The 20,740-nt window shown below is 37.3% G+C and overlaps 1 protein-coding gene across 10 annotated transcripts in view; it reads right to left on the bottom strand.

Annotated features, from left to right (window-relative positions):
* Reps1 (RALBP1 associated Eps domain containing 1) overlaps positions 1-17,572 on the bottom strand; it is a 76,209-nt gene extending 58,637 nt beyond the window's left edge. For all 10 annotated transcript variants that reach the window (XM_027938455.3, XM_027938456.2, XM_027938457.2 and 7 more), the window contains exon 1: positions 17,326-17,572. In XM_027938455.3, the coding sequence (XP_027794256.1) occupies positions 17,326-17,478 (153 nt within the window). In that variant the 5' untranslated portion in view covers positions 17,479-17,572. The remainder of the gene's footprint in view (positions 1-17,325) is intronic.
* Positions 17,573-20,740: the final 3,168 nt, after the last annotated feature.

Here is a 20,740-nt window from a genome sequence, read left to right as displayed (position 1 = left end):
AACTTATACCAAATAGCTCAATGTCTGGTTCATGATAGGTACAATACAGTTAGTACTTATTACTCTGAGACTAAAGGTTAATATGGGTTGGGGAAAAAAATTGCTTAAAGGAGCCTGATCTGATCTGATCCTAAGTACAGGGGAGGTTTTGGGGAAGTCAAAACAAGGTAGAAAATTCAATGGTTGTGTGAGGGGAGGAGGGGCAGGGCAGTGGGGATGAGAGGACTAGGCAGTAAACTAGAGCTAGCTAGGGAGGGCTCTAAATGCCAGGCTAATCTTCCTGAACATTTTTAAAAATTATCACATAATTTTTAAGTCACCTGTCTATTCTACTTGTTAGTAACTACAGAAAAGCTCTGTTAATATTTAAGAGGCCACTGCATGCAGGTGATCAGGGCTAGGATAATAGTAATGACAGGGAAAGAAAATAACAATTAGCTGAGATCTTTTGAAGAATCTCAGGATTTTGTAAGCTGAATATAAGGGAAGGAGGCGTCAAAGCCGATTCTGAGTAAGAGGAAGAATATGAAGACAATCAGGATGCAAAAGACAGAATACTTTAACACCATGATGAACAAAAAGATATATCCACCAAGATGTTATCCAGTGTTGACTGCCAGGGAGGTGGTAAAACAGAATAAGACCTAATAAAAGGTCTCTGGATTTGGTGAGTAGGATAAAAGTGAACTTTATAAATACCTTTAAAAGTTGGAGGGGTGGGTTGTTTAATATTTTTTACAAATATTAAATTATAAGTGCTTAAGGAGAGTAGGCAGGGTACAGGCTAGGAAAGAAGAAATCTGGGTCATTTGTTATTCTGCAGTTAAAGGAAAAATAGGAAGGCAGATGGATGTGCAGGGTCAAATGAATAACACCAGAAGCAAAAAGAACACTATGTAGAAAATAAGCAGGATACAATTAGTAACTATGAGAATTCCTGGTTTTGCCATTTGTTAGAGCTAGTGAGAAAAATTTAGGTTTGGATTTACTCCAGGATCAAGTCTTAGAGGAAAATGTGATTAGAGAAGTAAAAGATTTCTATCTCTAGGGGTTCAAAAATGTGGGTAGTAAACAGAAAAACTAACCTTAACTCCTCTAGCCATCATTTTTTTTTTTTGAAGGCAAACAGAAAACACAATACACTCTTAGATTTCAAAGGATCACTGCAGTTTCTCATAGTCCTATGAGACTTACACCAAACTTAACAAATAATTCAATATGTAATTTTGACATGGCACAAGGCACAAGTCTAATGGCCTGTGCCAGGAAATGTGCTTTCTCTGTGATTCCATGTAAGAGTTAAGAGTGTACCTTCATCTCTAAGTTGATTTATGTTTCTGCACTTGAAGACAGGTAATATAGAACTCTGTAGAGGTTGTGCTCTATTACATTCTGTGAATGCAAATATATGCTACAATGCCAGATATTCAGATATTACCCTAATTTATATTTTCAGTTGCCAATAAACTCATAGTTTTGCTTATCTTAAAACTTTTCATAGTCACTCTACTATTAAAAAAAAAAAGAGAGAGAGAGAGAGAGTTAGTTCTGGAAAGGGAGGAGGAGGAACTGGCAATGTCTGCCAGCAAAGTCAGAGCTCACAGAATTCAGTGTTATTTGTTCCTGTTCTTGCCTCTTTCTCTCCTCATGCCCAGAATGTTGATTGGGGTGGGGAAAGAGTACTCACAGTGCCAGGCAATGGAACATTCAAGACTGCAAACTTCACTACCCGGATTTTTTAATCCCCTGGGTGAAGAGCCCACAATTGCATTAACTTTATCATCCCACTCCTGTCTGAATGCATAGCAATATAGCAAGGCTAAGCAACTGGCTTGCCCTAAGAAACTGTCAATGTTTTCTTTGTGCTTTTGCTGCTCTCAATCAACATCATGAGTTCATGAGAGGAAAGAAGTCCGAATTTTATTCACAACCTTCTTCTAATATTGTTGAGGTAAATATAATGGAGAAGCATCTAATCAATGGCATAAATTGGCAACAGCATAAATGAATAAAAATCAACACAATGCAAAACACATATAAAAGGATGGGTAGGATGCAAGTAGTCTCAGAGTGAGACTGAGGTTGTTCAGATCAGGATTTCCAAAGTCTAAGGTTAAGTCCTGCTTTTAAAAGGAGGGAAGAATAAGCATAGAAGTAGGGAGAGAGTATGGAGGATAAGAAAGCAAAACAATGAAAAGAAACTGATAAAGAATAAGCAAGTTGTGTGAGAAACAGAAAACAGATATGCTGGTTGGAACACAAAGTTCACATTAGGAGAATAATCAGAAATAAGACTTGAGATGTGGGGCTGAACTGGCAGAAGCTTTTAAGGCTGAGTAGGCATGACTGCCAGATTTGATACGCTCTCCCTCCCATCATGTATTTTAAGAGAATGTTTCACTTTCCCTCCAACAGAGTTTAACTAAATTGAGAAAGTCCACTGACCTGTTTCCTTATTTACATTATTTGTCTACCTCTACTTGCTCATTGTCAAGTTCAACAACTGAAAACTATGTCTTTGAAGCACAAAGAAACTCATGTGAGTTCAATAATAAAGTGAAGTTTATCATCTTTAAAAAATAAAATAAAGCAAACAGCCTTGAGGTAACAATACCTTAAGGTGAAGTCTTTAGTGGGCATGTTCACCATCAGACTAAAGGAATGAAGTTCTAAAGCACCAAATAACTAGTCTTAACAGGCTTTTGGTGCCTTATCATAAACAAAGTGACCTGAGGGAAAAAACAAGGCTAAATTAAAACTTGCCCTCAACTTGTTTGCCACCTATCAATGAAAACAGAGATACATGTAGAGGACCCTAAAAGTAAAAAATATATACAAGTGCTAACATAGGACAGTGCTGGAAGATTACAGGAGGAGGAAGGGTTATCTGGTTGGAATGATCAGGGAAAAGTTCAAAAAACAGGACATCAAATAAGCAAACAACAACAATGACAACAAAAACATGGTATTTTATATGAAAAAATTTAAAATAAGTTATCTGGGACTAGGTGAAGAAGAGGGTGAGGAGTTATTATTTAATGGATACCAAGTTCAATTTTGGAAGAAAAAAAGAGTTCTAGAGATGGATGTTGGTGATGGTTGCACAACAATGTGAATGTTCTTAATGCCACTATAAATAAAATTATTTAAAAAAATTTTTTTAAATGAAAGTATTTAAATATTTCAAAAACCTTTCAAAAACCTTTCTAATTCCGTGAAATGCCATATAACACTCATACAGATGTTACTTAATGATTCAGATTATTTAGATAAACATACCTGGGGTAAAACTTATGAAGGAAATCAAGGACTAAGTAAAAATAAATTGGTCTGTAAGTATCTGAATATAATTTGAGGATTTGCTCTGGCTCAAGAAAGATACAGTAGTTTCAATAAAACCTCAGTTAATAGTATAGAGAATGTAAGGGAAAATGTAGTAGGAATTAGTCAAAAGTCTAAATAAAAAATATTTTTGAAGGAATACTATGCAAAACTGTCAGGAAGCAATCTCTCACTGGTATACCTCCAAAAAGTTTAATACTGACTTGTGCTTCTTGTGACAAACTATTCTTTCTATCATACCCTTTCCTTGCTTCTCTGCTCATTTCCCTCCAATGCCTCAGGCAGCTGCCTCAGACTCTTTCTCATTCTCTCCTTTCTTTCACTCAACAAATTCATCCTGGCTAATCTTATTCATAAACTGCCATCTACATGCTAAGGATATCCAAATCATGTTATGGAACTTTCTCTCAAGTTTCAGTCTTCTATGGAGCTAAGCAGGCCCTCAAAAATGTCAAACTGGCTGGGAGTGTAGCTCAGTGGTAGAGCCCATGCATAGCCTGTATTGAGGCCCTGCATTAAATCCCTAACAACTAGTCACACAAATGAATGAATATTAGATTTACTGAAGTAGCTCTGGATTAACTTTGCTTTGTTGAAACAAAGAATTCTATTTAACAATCAATTCAAAAGTCATGTGTCTAAGTTTTATTTTTTTTTAATTTTAGTTGTTGATGGACCTTTATTTTATTCATTTATTTATATGTGTGCTGATCTCTACAACTGAATCACAACTCCAGCCCTTAAATATCTCTTTATTTTAATAAAATTAATTTACTTTGCAAATTATTAAAAATAATCAGTGACATCCAAATAAATGTAGCAAAAGGAACTATTTTAAGATTTATCTACAAATGTTCTAAGACATGCTCAGACAAGACAAGACAGAGGATTCATTCATTAATTCAACAAACAGTATTAGATTCTAACAGGATTCAAAGTAATTCTGAGAAACTCTGTAAGCAGGGTCAACAGTGCTACATCACCCAAATGAGCCCCTCGATGTGACTTGTAAAAGTCTAATTAATTAAAAAAATTTCTAATTATTGATAGATCTTTATTTTATTTATTTATATTTATTTATATTTGACGGGGCTGGGGCTCAGTGGTAGATCGCACGCCTCACATGTGTGGGCCCCTGGGTTCAAACCTCAGCACCACATAAAAAAAATTAACGAAATAGAGGTATTGTGTCCAACTACAACTAAAAAAATAAATAAATAAATTGAAGATTCTGAGTACTTTAAAGATATGTTAGAGAGCAAAGATAAGGGATGGAAGTAGGATAATAGATATTAATCATACAATAGGCTTTAGCTATTTAAGTAACTCCCAAAACCCTGGACACTTAGTAAATTGCACTTAGAGAATTGAGTTTTATAGATAGCGAAGTCTAGCCCATACTCTGGCATCAGCATCTCAATGCAGCTTTACACTTCCCATTTGTCAGAGAATCTCATTTAATCTTTATAAGCCTGACAGGTGTTGGTATCCCCATTTTGTTTATAAGAAAATGTATGCTCTTTATGACACACAAGAACTGGCAGATTCTTGAAGGTTTGTATACAAACTCTTTGAGGGTTAGTTATCTTGTAGAACTATGCTGCCTTTGAGATGGCTTCAGTGAATTGCTATTCTCTGTATATTAATTTTTTAAAAATTTAATATCCTGTATTTACATCATTCATTAATTCAACAAACAGTATGCTCCAAGGAATGCACTAAGGCAATAGTTGAATTAATTGCCTAAATGCAGGACACTTCAAATATTAATAAACTTAAGTTTGCATTTCTTGTTTTTTCAGCGAATGGCCTCATTTGCAGAACAAATTTTGCCCAAGCTTCTGAAGCTACGCAAATGCTTCTCTCATGCTTTCAAATATCCACCTACCCTTGTTGCCCAAATGAAATGAATATGGCATCTCACTCAGAATGTTCAAAATTCAGCATGCTGTCTCCCCACAAAACCAGACCATCCCCTTCACTTCCTGATTATAGCATCACTATTCTGTAAGCTCTATAGGCTGAAAACCTCAGAAGCATCTTTTATGTGTGTCTTTGGTGGTAAACGTGACTTCAGAAGAACAAACCCTTAATTTAATTACACAGTAAAAGGAAAAAATAAAATGCAAATGACTGGATCAAAGGATTGGGGCAGCATTAAGTTAACACCACAAAAGGCATAAAGTTAGGTGTGAATAAAAATCGACAGTGTTTTATCATTAAAACCAAAATACTACAAAGTATTCGTTTTCTCATGCAGAGTAGAACTTGAGCAAATGAAACCTATCTGATCACCTTCTAAGCAACAGGTACTATGCTAGTTGTCACTACATTTCAGTTTGGTATTATAAAACCTTCAAGACAGATTAAGTTACATGCTAATAGGTAAAATGCTCATGTTCAAAGTGAGAAGTTTAGGTGGGCACAGTGGCATATATGCCTGTAATTCCAGCAACTCGGGAGGCTGAGGCAGGAGGATGGGGAGTTCAAAGCCAGCCTCAGCAAATTCGTGAGGCCCTAAGCAACTCACTGAGATCCTGTCTCTAAGGAAAATATTAAAAAGGGCTGAGGATGTGGCCCAGTGGTTAAGCATCCCTGGGTTCAATCTCTGGTACCAAAAGGAAAAAAAAAAAAAAATCAGAAGTTTATAAGCACCAAGTAGAGATTCAAATCTGGAACTGTCTCATTCCAAAGTCTATGCTATTTTGACTAAACTCAATGCTTACTGTCACAGAAAATTAGAAGGATGTTTAATTAAATGCTTTATATGAAATATAATGAAGTACTCTAGAAAAAAAGAAAAACCCATAAATTCTTCTATTAATAATATGTCAATAAAATTCAAAATAGTAAGGCCCCTAATCATCCTACTCACAATGAGACATCAAGGTGAGACAACCATTAATACTCTTAAATAATTTCTAGACAATATTTCTTTTTTCAAAGATACAGATATTTCTAAATTCCACATACAACCTTTCATATAATCCACAGGCAAAAAGAAGCAATAATCACTATTTGATCAGTACTCTTTACAATGATTTTTATCCAAAGGAACATGCTCATATAATTTAAAGGATTGAATCCAAACTCTAGCTATTAGTTCATACTCATCCATTAGAAATATAGAGACTTCAATCAGTTCCTCTAAGTAACAACAGAAGCTTTTAGACTTCAAAAATAATCATGATAGTGACAGTAATCACTCCAGTGGAAGAAAGCAACCCTAAGCAGTCCTATGGACTGAAATTACTATTTCATTAAAACTATTACTTGTCAGACATGATTAATTCAAATTCAAATTATTTTTGAGGCATTACAGTTCTATAATTTCCCATAAAATTCAAATATTCAACTTAATTGTATATAAATTCAGCATAACACCCAAATTCAATAGATGGAAATTGACCTTAATTCATTCTTTTTTTAGCCACTTTTAATCTAACAATATACTTATAAAAAAATTAATTAGTCACAGCTGGATGTGGAGGCACACGCCTCTAATCACAGCTACTCAGGAAGCTGAGGCAGGAGGATCACGGGTCCAAGGCCAGCCTTGGCAACTTGGTGAGAAACTATCTTAAAATAAAAAACAAAAAAGCTGGGGATATAGCTAAGTGGTAGAACACCCAGGTTCAATCTTCAGTACTGTCAAAAAAAAAAAAAAAAAAAAAGTTAGTGGGATTCGGTGGCACATGCCAATAGCCCATAGTCCAGTTACTCAGGAGGCTAAGGCAGAAGAATCATTTGAGCCTAGGAGTTTCAGTCTGGGCAACATTTCAACATTCTGTCTTAAAAAAAGTTAATACATGTAACAAACACAGAATAATCCCTGATACACAAAAAGAGATGAATAAATGTTAACTGAAATTATTATAGGTGCTTCATTTAAATATACTCAGTTATAATCCATCTTTATATGACAATCTTCTCCACACATAAAATCTGTCCTTTCAAAATACAAGTACCTTACCAAAAGCCAGATTACATTAAATTATGTTGCAGTTTTTAAATTACAATTATATATGCAGTACAAAGTCCTTCATTCATCACACTCAAACTTCACATTCTTCAGGATGGGTATTTCATAAATTAAAAAAAAATTTACAACTTTGTCTTTCTTTTTTTTTATATATATATACTAGGAATTGAACTCGGGGGCACTTAATCACTGAGCCATATCCCGAGTCCTTTCTTTGTATTTTATTTAGAATTAGGGTCTTGCTGAGTTACTGAGGCTGGCTTTGAACTCGTGATCCTCCTGCCTCAGCCTTCTGAGCTGCCAAGATTACAGGTGTGTATCACCATGCCTGGCTAACTTTACTGCTTTAAGATACAATTTATACAACACAAAATTCAGTCATGATAAGTGCACAACCTACTGAGTTAACAAATGTATAATGTTGTGTACCATCACACCAACCTATTCTATCACCCCAAATATTTCCCTCAAGACTGTTTCTCCTACACTGGCTTCAGGCAACCACTGTTTGGCTATCTCTATAGATCTGTCTTTTCCAAACATTTCATATAAAAGCAACATAATAGGTAATCCTTTTGTGCCTAGCCTCTGTCACTTAGCATGTTTTAAACATTCATCTTTGTTGTAGTATATATCAATAATCTGTTCCTTTTTACTACAAAGTAGTATTCCATTCTATAGATATGTCATGTTTTATTTATTAAAACACCACCTGATAAACATTTAATTATCTAGTTTTTTACCATGATGAATAATGCTAACAGACATTTACAAACAATTTTGTTTGTATGTGTATATTCACCTTTTAAGAAATGGCTAAAAAAAAGAAAAAAGAAAAAAGAAAAGAAATGGCCAAAATGTTTTCCAAAATGGCTGTACCATTAACATTTCCAAGAGCAGTGTATAAAGGTTCTGGTTTCTCCACAACACTGATAGTAGGTATTACAGGTCTTTTAAATTATAGTCATTCTACTGGGTATGTGACAATACATCACTGTGGTTTGATGTGCATTTTCCTAATGACTAATGATGTTGAACATCTTTTCATATGTTTACTGGCCATTCATATTATCTTCTATGGTGAAACATCCACTTTGACCATTTTAAACTCCTTTTCTCTTTATAGCGGAAATAGTAGGATTTTTAACTATACTCTAGATTAGAGATCTTTATCGTGTTTATAACATGCAAAATTTTCTCAATATGTGCTTTGTCTTTTACTTTCTTAAGTATCCTCTGAAGTGTCAAAAGTTTGAAAATATTTTGATAAAGTTCAGTTAATCAGTTTTTTCTTTTTGGCTCATGCTTTTAGTGTCATATTTAAGAACTCAGCTGAACCCAAGGTCACAAAGATTTTTCTTCTATTAGTTTTTATCATCTAGCAGTTTTATAATTTCCCAATTAAGTCCATGATCTATTTTTTTTAGTATTTATTGTTTTAGTTGTAATTGTTTTAGTTGTAATTGGACACAATACCTTTATTTTATCTTTATTTTTATGTGGTGCTGAGGATCGAACTCTAGCCCTGAGCCACAACCCCAGCCTCCATGATCTATTTTGAGATAACTTTTGTGTATGGTGTAAAGTAGAAACAACATGTCTAAATATATTTTTTTAAACATATGGATATCCAACTGTACCAGAACCACTTGTTGAGAAGTCCTTTCCCCATTGAACTGTTCAGGCACTTTCAAAAATGAACTGATGATAAATGTCAGGCATTTTATGGATTTTCAGTTTGTTCTACTGATCTACATGTTTATTAACCTTAGGCCAATCACACTGTCTTGATTACTACAGCATTATAGTCCGTTTTAAAATAGGGTAGGACAAGTCTCCTATTTTTTTTTTTAATTCAACTATTCTGGGTCCTTATTTCCTTATCAATTTCAGGATGGATCAACAATTTCTACAAAAAAAGTCCAATTAGGATTTTGTTGAATCTACAGATAAAGATTGTAAGAACTACCATCTCAACATTCAATGAACATATATTATCTCTTCATTTATTAAATCTTTGGTTTACAAGTAATGATTTGTAGTTTGCCATATTAAAAAATTGGTACTTTTCTTATTAAATTTATTCCTAAGTATTTCCAATCTTTTGGTTCTACTGTAAATTTTTCTTACTATTATATTAAGATTTCATATCACTATTACATTGTTTATTTTGACTCAGTTTGTAGAAAAACTGGAAGATATTAGTCCAGAACATCCAAATCACTTCCCCCAACTAAATCTACATAACTACTTGTCTCTGAACTCATGTTCTTTTCTTCCCCTCTGTTAAAACTGAGGAAATGGTGCCCTTCCCATCAAAGGACTCTATGGAATCCGGATCGTGACCATCCTTGCTTTCTCAAGGTCTGCTTCCTTCCTTCCTTTATCAATTCTAACTAAAATCATGCTGCAATATTCCTTATTCTCATAAAGTAAAAAAAAAAATTCTTTTATACCCTCATTCACCTCCAGTTTCTGCTCTATACCTATTCTCTTTCATAAGCAAACTTCTTTAATAAGCTATCTACACATCACATCTCTACTTCCTCCGCCATCGTTTTATCTCTCAAGTCACTTAAATCTGGTATCCAGTTCATGAAACTGATTTATTACAGTTATCAATGACCTCTAGGTTGTCAAGTCCCATGGCCACATTTTTCTGCCCATATCTTCTCAACCAAACTCAATACAATTGACTGTCCCCTCCTTTAAAACACTTGTTTCATTTGGTATCCATGATATGATTTACATTAGGCATCCCCCCACCCCCCACACTGTCCTCCAACGATTCCTGTTATCCTTAGTCTTCCTTCCCAGGAGGCCTTCCCGTTTCCCAGCTTAGAAATGTTCAGTGTTCTCCATAGCTCCATTTATAGACAATCCTTTCTTTTTTTAATAGTCTTTTTTATTTTGTCTACTGCCATTGCTTACACAATCACCAGTGTACAGACAATCCTCAAATTGATATCTCCAAGCCATATATCTCCTTGAGACTTGTAGATCCTCCATTGTGAAGGCCTAATTGACAATCTCATAAGCTTTTCTAAATTTAAAATGAACAAAGGGAAATTCTTGAACTCACCATTATCCATCCACCAAAATAAAACTTAAAACCTCCAAATACCTATTCCTTTCCTAAACATTACAAAATGGCAACTTGCAACAACCTCCTTGAGTTCTTCTCCCTTAAATTCTATATGCAATCCATCTCCATGCCTTACTATTTCTGTCACCTCAAGTAATCTTAAATATATACACTCCTCTCCATCCAACTGCCACCACACTAAAATTAAGTCACTTCTAGCTTACCTGCACAGATTATTGCATATCTGCTGACCAACTTGTTTCTACTTGCCCCAGCATTCCTTGTTTACACAGCAGTTAGAGTGATCTTTTTAAAAATATAATCCAACAATGCTACTTCCCTGAATAAAAACTCTTATACAATCCCATTCAAATCCAAACTCCATGCAGTATGCAGTCCATATCATTCTCCCTTCATATCCTAATGCTTTAGCTTTCATTTCCTTAAACATATTAAGTTCTTCATAGTTTCATCCCTTTCACATAGTTTTCTCTATACTAAAAACATCTCTCTCCCACTCCCCTCCCTGTTCATGCTTCATCTGAGAGGCCTTCCCTTGCATACAAGTAGGTCCCCACTGCCTCCTTACCCAATGATTTTCTGTTATTGTACAGTTTTTCCTTTTAACATTAGCACAGTTATAATCCATGAAGGGAGTGAAGACATTTCTCAAAACTACATATATACTCTGAATATAAATAGTGATCACAAACACTGATTTAAGAAAGATCTATCTTCAGCATTTCACAGGTCCAGTTGTTCTATCTTAATACTAATGTAGAGACAAATGAGACAAGCTTGACTAGGCTGGAGGAGGTCGACAACCTCAAATAATATGCAAAATTTTGTGCAATTATGTTTTATAAGCAATATCCAGTATGTGCACCAGACTCTCGAAGGAATCAACAACCCAAAAGTTATAGTCTAATAAATTCTGGCTGTAATATTTAACAATTTAGAACTCAATTTCAACATATAGCCCATTTTTAAACAAAACAGATGTATTATTTTTAAAAACCCAAAGTTCTGTAATTTACCAAATCTCAAAAAAATACATGTGGTGTATGATTTAACTTCCATGAAACAAATGAGGTAAAGGCAGAAGAGATGAATGAAAAGATGCATCCCAGGAAAAGCTATAGAAAATGAAACCTATCTGAAGAAAAGTATCAGAAATGCCAAATTCTATCACCTATTTCAAATTCTTTCCAGCTAGACACCTTGAAGAATTATACACCATGAGTTTAGGACCCTTCCCTCAGTTTCCTCTTATAATTACTACAAAATTTTAGGCTTAAGACTTTCCTCTTTAAATCCTTCAAAGAAATGTGAAGAAGCCAAATGAAGTGTTAAAATAACGAATCAAATTACAAATCTGTGCCACTTTCTTAGGGTGTGTCTGAAAAGAGTAACCACCCCTACACGATGATATTCATTTGAGTCAGATATCACAATAATCCAACCCAATCATTTCATGTGCTAAAACTAAACTCAGACATTATGTGATTTGTTCAAGGTCCACAAAGCTAGCTAAAGCCAGGACTCCCATGTTTATTTAGTGTTTCTTACCAACTTCTTATGCTCTTTTGTAGCTTTGTCAAAATGCTCAGCATAATTTCCCCCAAATACTAAAACTCTAACTCTGGGATATTGAGGGATGCGGGGAGGACATATGAACTAAAACTATCATGATATGAAGCTAAATGGAGAGAAATTTAAAAGTAAAAATGACAGTGCATAAAGACATTAATTGTGACTTCTTTCTCAAACAGCATTTTTCAGCCGTACACAGGAAAATGTCTGATTAAGATAATTTTATTTTTTAAGTTTGTTACAATTATTTTAGTGATTTGGGAATTACAAATTTAAAAAACCCACTACTTCAAAGTAACACATCTGACATTTTTAATAAATTTATATCTTTCAATGCATAAATGAAACTGTGCTTCCCTATTTTTAGACCTAACACTAATGAACAGAACTTATAACCAACTTGAACAAGTTTCAGGAAAGACAAAATGGTTATATTTTGTTTTTGTTGCCTTCACCCATTAAATTTATACACAAAATTCAAATGTTACCAAGAAATTGCTCAACACAAATGATCTAAAGAGTTTCAGCTTCATTAATAGAGTACACTGCTTACAAACTTCAATAAAGAACAGTTAGTACTAGAACCTTTTATCAAGCTATTAGGTATTCAAAGTCTGTATGCAGTTTTAAGATATTTCCCAAAATAGAGAATAGAGATTTTTTTTTAAGTGAAAGCTAAGAAAACAGATAATATGGCAAATAATATACCTTTCCTAATCTTTAAAAAGTAAATTTGTTCTGAAAAGTTGTTTTAAGACACAACATTAAATATTTTCTGGTTCAGTGCACATTAAAATTCCTTATGATTAAATCCTATGAGCCAGATTTTTCTCCCCCTTATTCAGCTCTGTAGCATGGAACAATTTTACAAAGTGCTAACTCCTTGATTTTGTCTATTGACATTGTCTTCAAAATCCAACCCTTTAATCCAAAATAGGTTTTACACTGCTATTTTAAAACAAGTGTAATGAACATACCTTAAGATGTCTGACAGCTATAATATAAAATTGTGTCTCTATGTGTGTCCAAGATAACAAGAATCTCCCTCTTTCTTTGAAGTTGTTGTGTTTCAAGACATTTTCATACATTAAACTCTTTACTATGCAAAAGAGGAAATTCACATATAACTCAAAACCAAATAAATCCCTACTCTTCATAAAAAGTATGGGCAAATCAAAATCTAACTGAATTTTATTCTCCACCTTGCCCCAGAATCACATTAACAGTGAAGGGAAGATAGAGCTAGAAGTTGACAATGAATGATGGTAAGAGAGAAATACTCACTACTGATAAATAAGTTATTTAACTTCTCTGCCTATCAAGTTTCTGGTTAATAAACCAGAATACCCACTTCACAGGGTTGGTGCCAAGGATCAAATGAGATCTAGAATGAAAATGATTTGCTTGGTAAATGGACTCTAGTTACCCAATAAATGCCAGCTCCTTCCTCTGTCAGCTCTGGTTCTATGTTCATTGTTCTCTACACTCATTCCTCCAGATGACTCAGCCCTCTCTCATGATGCTTATTAACAATAGTAAGAACTACTGGATCAATCAAGGCCCTGATGTGTGTGTGCATGCCCACAGTGTGAGACACTGTCTAGCCCCTACCCCCAACAATTACGTGAGGAAGACACCCCAAATGTGAACTTCACTGTAAGAACTAACATTCATCATAGACAAATCCCCTTTCTAACTATCTCTGGAGATTTGCACCAACACTTCAAAATGCCTGACCTCAAACTCACCATTATCTCTTTTAAAAAGTCAGGCCTTCTTCTTGCCCTTTTCTAGTTGTGAGTGGTACCCAACACTGAATAATTCTTGTCCCATTCTTCTCCCACCTAAATAATGCCAGGCAACCCAGACCTATCAAGTTTATCTTCATAATCACTATTGTATCTCTATCCTCATTTTCTGTTCCACTGCTACCACCAGAATCCAGGTCAGGATTTCTCAGGGTCAGCAATACTGACATTTGGAGAAAATAATTCTTGTTGTGGGGTGCTATCCTGTGCCTCGCAGGATATTTAGTAGAATTTATGATCTCTACTAACTACATGCCAGTAGTAGAACTCGGCCTTCCCCTCTCCAGTTATGACAACCGAAAATGTCTCTAGACATTGCCAAATGCCCCACCTTGGCTGGGGGCAAAAATCAATCTCTATGACCCCCTCACTCCATGTCTGAGTGCCACTGGCCCAACTCCTCATTACTTCATATCTGATACAAAATCAGCCCACACATTAGTCACCGTCCAGTTGCTTTCCTCTAACTACCATGGCACTGACAAAGGCCTCTTAAAGTACCCCTGTTCAGTCTTTTCTCTTAAATCTACTGCCTTTGCTCACAATCAGTTCAAAGCTCCCCACACAGTGTTGATAATCTGGCCTAAAAATTAAACATTATTCCCACAAGGCACTTCGTATAATGACTATCCAGCAGCTCTTCAACCAGTTCCTCCTTTTCTATTATACTGCTGTTACTCTCCTTTGGTTGCCATTAACTACCATCCTTCCAGACCTCTCAAAAAGCCTCCTTCCTCACCCTCAAAAACTTTCAAGAGGTCTCCAATACCTACTAAAATACATATGAAGTCTCCTGCCTGTTTTTCAGTCTTCTGTAAAATGGCCTCTAAGTTCCATTATCCTGAAAACTTGCTTATCTACTAGTCCTTGAAAAGGACCATGGTGCACCTTTGGTCATGTTTTTTCTCTGCCTGGAAGCTCTTTTCATTCTATCCCTCTCCCTCACACCAATTTAAAGCCCACCTGAATTAAATCATTACGACCAATTAAATCTGGTCATACCTCCTCCGTGTTTACAAAATACTTTGCACCCCTCTCTTCACGTTCTGCTTTATGTTACACATGACTATTTCCACAATTTACAAGATCCTTAAGAGCTTCTTATTCTTTGTTAGTCCTGCTGAGTACTCAGTATAGTATGTGAGTTGCCCCAAATAACTCTTATTTAGAAAGCAGTGGAGAACTTTTTAGAAAATCCAAATTCCCTAAGGGAAATAGGGCTCATATTTTGCTTTTATCTCACATTTATGTCTTAGGCCAACTCTTGAGTAAATTTCCTTCAAAATGCCCAGATTGATATTTAGTACAGGGTTAGTATCCTTCCTTTATCTACAATGACTAGGACCAGAAATGTTCTAGATTTCATTATTTTTCAGATTTTGGAATATTTACGTATACATAATATCTTGGGGATGGGATCCAAGTCTAAAACTAAATTCACTTGTTTCATATATACCATATCCACATAGCCTGAATATAACTGTATGCAATATTTTTAATAATTTTGTGCATGAAACAAAGTTTTGGGGTGTGAAATTTTCCACTTGTGGTATCATATTGGCCCTCAAAGTTTTGGATCATTTTGGATTTTTCAAATCAGATGCTTAACTGTATATATTACCACAAGAGTCCTTCTTCAGGGAATTACTATAGCTTCTGATTTGTCACTGGATCCTGAATAGTAAAGCTATTTAATGCTTTATAAAAAAGATGACAAATTAATTTTTGAATGTTAATAAAATTGAGCAAAACATAATTTGGATTAATTAGACTAAATATATTTCAAGTAAAGGTTAATTGATGCTAATTTGTCTGTCCTAAGTAATATATTGAACATCAAGTCTTGTGCACCATTAAAAAGATGAAAAGTCAGTTTATTTCAACTCTTCCTGCCCCAAAGACATAAACCAAAATAGAACATGGGAGGTTTCTCATTTTAGTTCCTAACTGACCTGAAGGTATGTTTTGTTCCATAAAAAGAGCAGAATCATTAGCGAGCATGTTCTGACCAGACCTCTTTAAGTCCTACTTCAAATCTATATGGGGACAGTGCAGTTATTCACACTACCACCATTCTTTAGCAGGGTCAGCATACTACAAACCCTGTTTTGTTATGTTCCTGAGCTAAAAATGGTTTTCACATTTTTAAAAGTCAAAAAAAGAAAAAAGTAGAGACTATATGTAGCCAATGACAACTAAAATATTTACCATTTGTCTCTCCCACAGCATGAATTTAGGCCTTCTACCTGTCCTTCACGGCACCTAACAAACTCAACTTTTTCTCCCCAGGTTTTAAAAAATTCAATATAAAACATACAGGATTATGCAAAATGATCAAACTTAGTTAAGGCACAGGTAATTTCTAAATCAGAAGTGTATGTGTGGATATTTTTATATTTTACATAATTTTTATTAGAAGATAAGCAACTTTGATTCTACAAATGAATATACAGTACTCATGCTCTCAGAGGGAAAGTGCCTGACCCAAAGTCACAATTTTACTTGACAAGAGGTGAAGTCAAAAACCCAGGCCTCAAGACTACTGCAGTCCACTGCATTACACCTATGTGTCTGGCTTTCAGTTTTGGAGATCTGAAAAAACTGGTTTGGATCAATGAAAGCTTAAAACGTGTTCTAGACGTGTAGTGAGACTCTTACTAGCAGCTATCAATCATTAAACAGTAACATTGATGTTCACCACATACACTAGTTAAGAACTTCTAGGAAGCCTCCTGCTTTAAAAACAGATATGGTAAAGAAGTCTTAACTTACCCTGCTTACCTCCAAGGCTACAGACTGAAGCAAGCATGCACATTCCACTTCAAGCTACTGAATACTTACCTCCCAACCTAAACCCACAAATTTCAACAAATATAATCCAATGTCCACTGGAAAACACTGTCCAGTTTACATCAGCCACACGTCCTATGAGTACTTACAAGTTTTTTTTAAAATCTACTTGTAAACAATTAGCTGAAAGTTCGAACTTCTTAATTTCCCTAAGAATTGTCTCCTTTTAAAAACTGCTTTTTATCTTCTTAAATCTACAAAAATCACGTTATGAGATCGTCAGGGTTAATTCAAGAATTAAAATAACATTTCGCCTATATTGGTAACCTACCCTGCAGGAACGGAAGAGCTAGGCATGTACCAGAATCTAAGATTCAAACACATTAACTACCCAAGATTCTTCATGGTAAGTGTTCTTCCAGTGCTTGGAAAACAAAGATTCAGGAGCAGTCAAGGGATGAGGGGTCAGGGCTCCTCAGACCATTACCTCCATCACAGGAGTTTCTTCTAATTAGGAACGACCCCTCCCCCTCGGCCGCAGCGCAAGTCGCGGCCACCCGGGCACCTGCGGCCCCTGCCCGCAGCTGGAAAGCTGGGGGAAACCTGCTCACCACCAGCCCTTCTGGAAACGGCGCCCACTCCCACTCCCGGAGGAAGGAGGTTGGAGGCCCGAGCCGCGGGGAAGCTACCCTCGGCGGCCGGCCAAACCCGGGACGCGGCGTTACCTGGAGGACCACGTCGTTGGGCAGCTGCGCGGCCCGGAACAGCTCCAGCACCCGCCCGTTGACTACCACCTTCTTGGTGCTCTCAATGTCGCAGTAGGAGAAGAGATCCGAGTAATATTTCTGCTCCGCATCGCTCAGCGTTAAGCCTTCCATCTTCGCCTCCGGCTCGCGGCCGCCCTGCCCCGCCCCGCATGCAACACCCGGTGCCCGGCCCCACGACCCCGGGCCGGCGGGTCTGCGCGTGGCCGCGCGGCCCGGCCTCCTCCTCGGTCCCCGTAGACGCCCGGAGCCTCAGCCCCGGCCTCTGGCGAGTCGGCTGCGCCCGAGCAACAGGGCCCGGAGGTCGCGAGGAGGGGGCTCGGCTGGGCTCCGCGCGCCGCCGCCTGCGAGGCCCCGCGCAGTCCCGGGCTAGGCACGGCGCGCGGCCCCGGCTCCAGCAGCCGCGAAGCGCGGAGAAGGAGGCGGGGGCCGCGGCGGCGCGAGGCACGGGCGGACTCAGCCACCGCCCCCGCCGCGGGTTCGAGGTTCCCCACTCCCCGCCGCTTCCCCAAGACTTCCCGCCTCGGCTTCCCCTTCCGTCCACGCCCCCGGAGCGGCAGCACTTCCCGGAAAGTTGTGGGGCTTCGCGTCTAAAGTTTCGGGGGCTCTGGGCTGAGCGTGGCCGCCGCTCCGCCTCCCTCCGCCGCCATTTACTGAGCCCCGGCCCGGCCCCAACGCGCCCGCACCAACACTGACAGCGGCGGCCGCGTTCCAGACCCGGATGTGAGGCCGGGAGGAGAGAGCGCGAGAGGGAGAGAGAAACACCCACCGGGCTGGCTCCGCCGCTCCCGAGAGAGCGGGCCGCAGCGCCCCCTGGTGGCCGGAGCCCGGCGGCGGGAAGGCCAGCCGCCTCAGAGCCCGGTGGACGAGATCCCTGGGAGGGGGACACCTGGGGGATCAGCATGCTAGAGCTAGAGAACTTAGATATGGGTCGCAGTTTTTATATTTCGAAGCTTCTGGCACAAAGCATTTAACAAACATCTGAGTGAAAGGGAAATGTTATTCAGTTTATTATTTGTATCTTTCTGATAGCAGAAGTTGCTGAGGATGATTTTCTGCTTTGAGGGATATCCCGTAGATGAGGGATCGGGTGGAAGAGCATGAGAAGAAGATTAACATTAAACAGGGATGAGAGGTGGGAGGGAAAGGGAGAGAGAAGGGAAATTGCATGGAAATGGAAGGAGACCCTCAGAGTTATACAAAAGTACATACAAGAGGAAGTGAGGGGAAGGGGAAAAATAATACAAGGGGGACAAATGAATGTCAGTAGAGGGGGCAGAGAGAGAAGAGGGGAGGGGAGGGGAGGGGAGGGGGGATAGTAGAGGGTAGGAAAGGCAGCAGAACACAACAGACACGAGTATGGCAATATGTAAATCAATGGATGTGTAACTGATGTGATTCTGCAATCTGTATATGGGGTAAAAATGGGAGCTCATAACCCACTTGAATCAAAGTGTGAAATATGATATATCAAGAACTATGTAATGTTTTGAACAGCCAACAATAAAAAATTTAAAAAAAAAAAAGGGAAACTTCCTCATATAAAGACCACTACAGAGATTCGGTTCCTACTCTTGATCCAAGTCTGAAAAACAAAATATGCTGAGTAGCTGGGGGAGGGTGGCAACTGGCAAGATTTTGCTCTTTGTACAAAGCCATTCTGGTCACTAGGACTACTGTACTGGAAAGTTATACCATTACCTTTATAAACCTGCGTGGGCCTTGAGCAGAACACTTTCCAGGATGGAGGAGGGGTCCTGGGTTTCACTGCTCTGTAAGAAGCAATTGGAGTGGTGTGTGAGCCCCTCCAAACAGATGCATACTCCTCCTTGGGGACAGGAGCTCAGAAAGACATGGAAACTTTGCAAGAATGGAAGCTGTGTCACCCCCAGAATACTGGGTGGGCTGCGTGGGTGGATGGTTGAACTGTTTACAAGGGAATGATCTTTTTTCTCTATCTGTCACTTAAATTTATATTTCCAAGTATGAAGGGAAAGAAATACAATTAAGCATGTAGGCCCTTTGAGGTCAAGTCTAATTTATTTCCTATATATTTCTAGACATACCAATATTTAAAAGTGACATCATAAGAAAGCTATTTTAAAACAGATGGTCTATATTATATAGCAACAAATTTAAAGATGCTGGTTTTCAGGTAAGATCAAATAGTGAATTACTGCCAGTAAAAGCATCAGCTGTTTTAAAACTGGAAATCTCTAGTTTTTAAAAATAAATTATATGTAGTGAAATTAATTATTTTTGGTATTCAGTTATGTTAGTATTGAAAAATGCATTTAGTCATGCTACCACCACAAAAATCAAGAGGCAGAATCACTCCATTCCCCCAATCCCCTACTCTCCACCCTGGGCCTCTGGCAACCACTGCTTTGAAAGTCTCTTCCAAATTGTCATATAAATGGAATCATGTGGTACCTAGTCTTCTAACTCTGGATTATTCTCAAAGAATATAAATGCTTTTGAAATTATTCCATTACTTATTTGTATCAGTGGTTCATTTTTAAATTACTGAGTAGTTTTGTATTGTGTGGATGATTACAGTTTGCTTATTCACTAACTGAAGGACTTTTGGGTTGCTTCCAATTCAGGGTGATCATTAATAAAATATCTGAGTGAGATTGTTGGGCTGATGATTAAATGTATTGTTTAACTTTATAAGAAACCACTAACCTGTTTTCCAAAATGCCTGTACCATCTTGTATTCCCAGTGTTTGTTTTGTTTTGTATTGACATCATCAAGAATCCATTCTAGAGTTGTTCTCATAGGTACATAATGGTATCTCTCTGTGATTTAAATTTGTGTTTCTCTAAGGACAAATGACATTGATTGATTTTTTTGTGTACTTTCTTGCCATCCTAATATCCTCTTTGGTGAAGTATCTATTAAAAAATTTTCCATGCTTGTTTTGAGTTATTTTCTTACTGTTGAGTTTTCAAATTTCTTTATTCATTTTTATATAAGTCAGATATGTAATTTACAAGTATTTTCTATAGTCTATGATCAATATTTTCTACAGTCTATGACTAGTATCTTTACTTAGGAGTATCTTATGCAGAAAAGAATAGTTAAAATTTGGGTTAAACCAGGGCTGGGGTTGTAGCTCAGTGTTAGAGTGCTTGCCTAGCATGTATGAGGCACTGGTTTCAATCCTCAGCACCACATAAAAGTAATTAAATAAAATAAAGGTAAACTAAAAAAAAAAATTTAAATTTTGGGTTAAACCTAAATCAGGGGAACTCCTAAACAGTAATGAATGGAAACATTGAGGAGAGCTTCAGTTAGTGTACCTTGTCATTGTCTTTGTGTAAGAGAGATGGGCTGAAGATAAAAATAGACAATAAGTCCATGGGTGTAGTT

Source organism: Marmota flaviventris, chromosome 6 (assembly GCF_047511675.1).
Source record: "Marmota flaviventris isolate mMarFla1 chromosome 6, mMarFla1.hap1, whole genome shotgun sequence".
NCBI classification, from domain to species: domain Eukaryota; kingdom Metazoa; phylum Chordata; class Mammalia; order Rodentia; family Sciuridae; genus Marmota; species Marmota flaviventris.
This window is presented reverse-complemented; position numbering and strand designations above follow the sequence as displayed.